This window comes from Peromyscus eremicus, unplaced genomic scaffold (genome assembly GCF_949786415.1).
Source record: "Peromyscus eremicus unplaced genomic scaffold, PerEre_H2_v1 PerEre#2#unplaced_219, whole genome shotgun sequence".
Classification (NCBI taxonomy): Eukaryota; Metazoa; Chordata; class Mammalia; order Rodentia; family Cricetidae; genus Peromyscus; species Peromyscus eremicus.
The window spans coordinates 192,840-197,117 of NW_026734455.1; the positions used below are offsets into that span (position 1 = coordinate 192,840).

Consider the following 4,278-nt stretch of genomic DNA (forward strand, 5'->3'; position numbering starts at 1 on the left):
CTGTAAAGAAAATGAAATCTAGAGGCAAAGGGATGGAACTAGAAAATATTGTGTTAAGTGAATTAACACAGACACAGAAAGTCAAATGACACATGTTCTCATTATTCTGTGATTCCTACCTCCAAATCTTCAGATGTGAATATGAAAACTGGTGTATGTGCAGAAACTATGAAAGTCAAGTGGTAGCACAGAGGGGAGGGCATGGGAAGGAGCCCTAGAGTGAAGAATAACAATACACAAATGATGTGAGGGGAAATAGTGAAAACAGGGGAGGTTTTCATTAGAGTGGAGAGAAGGTGGTCAATACAATTGGGGATGGAGGAGAAGAGGTAGAAATAGCAGTAAGGATGCTTGAAAAAAGCCATAGTGATTGTGCTGGCTAGTTTTGTGTCAACTTTACACAAACTAGCATCATCTGAGTGGAGGGAGCCTCAACTGACAAAATGCCTCCAAAAGATTGGACTGTAGGCAACCCAGTAGGGCATTTTCTTAGTTAGTGATTGTTGGGTATGGCCCAGCAAACTGTGGGGGGTACAATCTCTGGGCTGGTGTTTCTGGGTTCTATACGAAAGCAAGGTAAGTAAGCCATGGGGAGCAAGCTAATAAGAAGTATTCCTTCATGGCCTTTGCATCAGCTCCTACCTCCAGGTTTGTATCCTGACTGATGAACAGTGATATGGAATGTAAGCCAAATAAACCCTGTCCTCCTCAACTCATTTTTGAGTCATGGTGCTTCATCACAGCAACAGAAACCCTAAATAAGAAAATGATTATTTATCTAAAATTACTTGTATGTGTTCGTGTGTGTGTGTGTGTGTGTGTGTGTGTGTGTATACATCTGTACTTTAAATGAAAATTCACTCAGCTGAGATGTCAATGTTTCTGCAAAAAGCCATAGACTGTCTAGCAAAATCCCCAGTACCAGGGATGAAACACTCCCTTTTGAGTTGTTGGTAAGGGGAGTTTGAGAGTCCCAAAACAATATGGGGTATTGACATTACCCTTGACCATCTCACAGAAGTTGGAGGTAAGTCTCTCTTGCTGAAAATACCATGTGCTTCAGACACCGGACTGGAAAGATCCAAGCTGGAACTGACCTGAAAGTCTGCACCCTGAGGACTAGTTTTCATAGTACTGGGTGCTGTGCAAGCAGCCAAGGGAAGGAAACAACAAATACACCTAACCAGCTGTGACATCAAAGTACCACAAAGACCAGCTTGGCAAAAAATCAATAAGTATGTAGTGTGGAATAATTATTTTGTACACTGTGAAGATGTGTCTTTGCCAAGATGCCTTCTGATTGCTTTAATAAAGAGGTGAATGGCCAATAGCTAGGTGGAAAGATGTTGGACAGGACTTCCAGGCAGAAAGTGAGGAAGAGAGATGCATCTAGGCATGTGACAGACACCAGGGCACATGAGGAAAGAGGAGTTGCAAGATGGAAGAGAGGTAAAAAGCCATGAGGCAAAACATAGATTGATATAAATGGGTTAAGTTATGGGAGCTAGTGGGACAAGCATAAGCTATAGGCTGAGCTTTTCATTATTAATAGTATGTCTCCATGTCATTTTTTAAATTGTGAGCTGGAGGCCCAAAGGAAAAAAACTCTGCCTACAAGTATGCATCATAACTCTTACATCTTGGCCATAAGGAAGAGAATACTGAGGATGGTAGCACATGTGTTTAATCCCAGCATGCAGGAGGCAGAGGCAGGGGGATCTCTGTGATTTTGAGGACAGCCTGGTGTACACAATGGTTTCCAGTCTACCTAGGTCCAGACTGTAAAACCTTGACTCAAAAAAAGGAGATAATGAATTGAGATGTAATTCAAACCATGATTTTTAATGTACTTATTGCCCCAAATTGTGTATTTTGGCTCAGTGCTATGCTGGGAAGGATCAAGAAGTGAGTGTAATGTCCAAATTGTCTCCTCTCTGTTCACTGACTCACTTACAAGTTGAGGGGAGCTCTGCTGGCCTTGAAGTCTTCTGCCACATTTCTTTTTTTATTTTAATTTTTATATACTTTTTTTAAAATGTTACTTACCAACCCCAGTTCTCCCTCCTTCCCTTTCTCCCGCTTCCCCGCAAGTTCTCCTCATGCCATCTCCTGGCAATGGGACCAGGTCTTATCCTGGGTACACAAAATGGCTTTATTTTTTAATTTTTTAATTCAATTTACATACCAACTACAGATCATCCTCTCAACGCTCCTCCATCTCCTCCCTCCTTCTCCCCCAATGCCCCATGCCCTCCTCCAAAAGGGTTAGTCCCTCCATGGGGGAACAGGAAAGCCTGGTACATTATTTTTGGAAGAGAGGAGATGTATGAAGGTGGATTAGACGATTCTACACATAGGGAAAACATTCTAATTAAAAGACTTTAAAAACTATTGTAGATGTTTATTTGATACTAGCAATGTGGTCAGTTATCATAAAGTATTTCTCTTCATCACAAAATAGTAAGGATTTCAAAAGTCCAAAGGGAAATATCTAGAAGCTTTAAAAATTGGTTTGAACCGAGCCCTAATTCTTCTAAAAAGGGCCTCCAAAATCTGGAGTAGAATTATCATACTCCATAATGAAATGCTTGAGTTCTTCACCATGTTGCTCACCTATTTCATGCAAACTCTGCTTCATTGCAAACTGTATAGATTTTCCTAAGGAATGATCCTTTTCAACCAGCCTTTCCACCACCATCCCGAAAGTTTCACAGACTTGTCGGTAAACCTTCTCAATCTCCGTGATTTTTGATGCAATCGCTTTTGAGCGACTGCTAAGCTGGCTGTCTTTACACAATTCTGGGCCAGCTCTTGTGTTTGACTCGGGTTCTTCTGTCTGGTTGATACATAACGGTGCCTTGGATCCCGTCTCAAACTCGGAAATTTCAGCCAAGTTGTTTTCTTCTGACTTCTTGGGATTTTCATTAGCCCACTTGCTTGCAGCATCAGCCTGTTCCTTCTCAGTCAGCCGGCTGGGGCTTTTTAACACCTTGGATGAAGAACCTGAAGGCACAGTATCTCTTGATGTTTTCAAAAACTGGATGGCTCTCTCTTTACATCGATGTCGAGACTGATGGAAGGAGCGCATCCTGCTTCTACTGCTGAGACTGGAGCCAAATCTGCTGGGTAGGGAGTCGTTCCCGCCCACATGTGATTCTCTCAAAAAAGGAGCACCCCGTTTATGGGGAGATCGTTGTCTTGAATAATGGGAAGAATAGAAACGTCTTCTACTAAAGCCGTTTCTCATGGCCCTGTATTGAGGCTGTCGGCTTGTGGCATACTCATCTCTTGACCATGGGGAGCCATAAGGGCCTCTTTTGTAGGGTGGGCCACTTCTTGGATTCTGAGAAAAACAGCAGCCTTCATCCCATTTTTGGTAATCCATGTGACAGTAGTATCTACTGTAGCCTCCTTCATCGGGTCTGGCTAGCAGAGATGATCTCTTGTCTCCCAGAGGCGGTCTGTTTGGCACAACGGTTGCCATCACTGGGATGGTTCCAAGGAGGTGCTTGTTTTCGTGGAAGTCGCTTGTAGTCATACCATCCCTTTGCTTGATTTCCTGGAAGTCGCCTGTAGTCACACCATCCTTCAGACCACATCTCATCTCATGGAAGCCACCGGACTTCTGCAAACAGAAATGTGTACTTCCCTTCCTGTTCACTTTCAATTTCTAAGGATACTCATGGCTTAGTTCAAGAATCTGTTATTGTCTAAAAATTCGTCCTTGGAACTCTCCAACACCTACGTTCCACCGCTGCTGCTGAAACCCCACCAACAGCTCTCTAATTAGACTTAGGCCCATTCAACAGCAGGGAAATCATGCCAGGTGATTGAAAGCTAGGAAATTAGCTGGGGCTAGTGAGGTCATGCGTCCTAGAGGAGAATGCAGTACTACCACTTGACTAAATCAGTACAATTCCTAAGTGAATTCCACTTACTACAAATAAGTGTAGCTCTCACCCTCACCAAAAAAAGCTTCTCTTTGCAACAGAGAGAGACCATTGCAGAAAACCACAACCACTCAAATTCAGAGAACAAGTGATTGTGAAATGTCTAGCCCCAAGACACACACACACACACACACACACACACACACACACACATATATATATATATATAAACTCCTGGGCCTAAGGCTCAGGGAGCATCATTAAGAGGAAGAGGAAAGTTTGTAGGAACCAGAAATCAAAGGGAAGCTTCACAGTTGATATTTCAACAATATGACTGCCTGAACAAGACCTGAATAAGGACAAACCAATCAATATGCTCACTTGAAAG

At 42.8% G+C, this 4,278-nt stretch overlaps 1 protein-coding gene across 1 annotated transcript; it reads right to left on the reverse strand.

Moving 5' to 3' along the window:
* Positions 1-2,380: 2,380 nt before the first annotated feature.
* LOC131901685 (periphilin-1-like) lies at positions 2,381-3,874 on the reverse strand. Its single transcript, XM_059252790.1, has one exon. The coding sequence runs from the start codon at positions 3,602-3,604 to the stop codon at positions 2,534-2,536; it is 1,071 nt and encodes a 356-aa protein (XP_059108773.1). The 5' UTR covers positions 3,605-3,874; the 3' UTR covers positions 2,381-2,533.
* Positions 3,875-4,278: the final 404 nt, after the last annotated feature.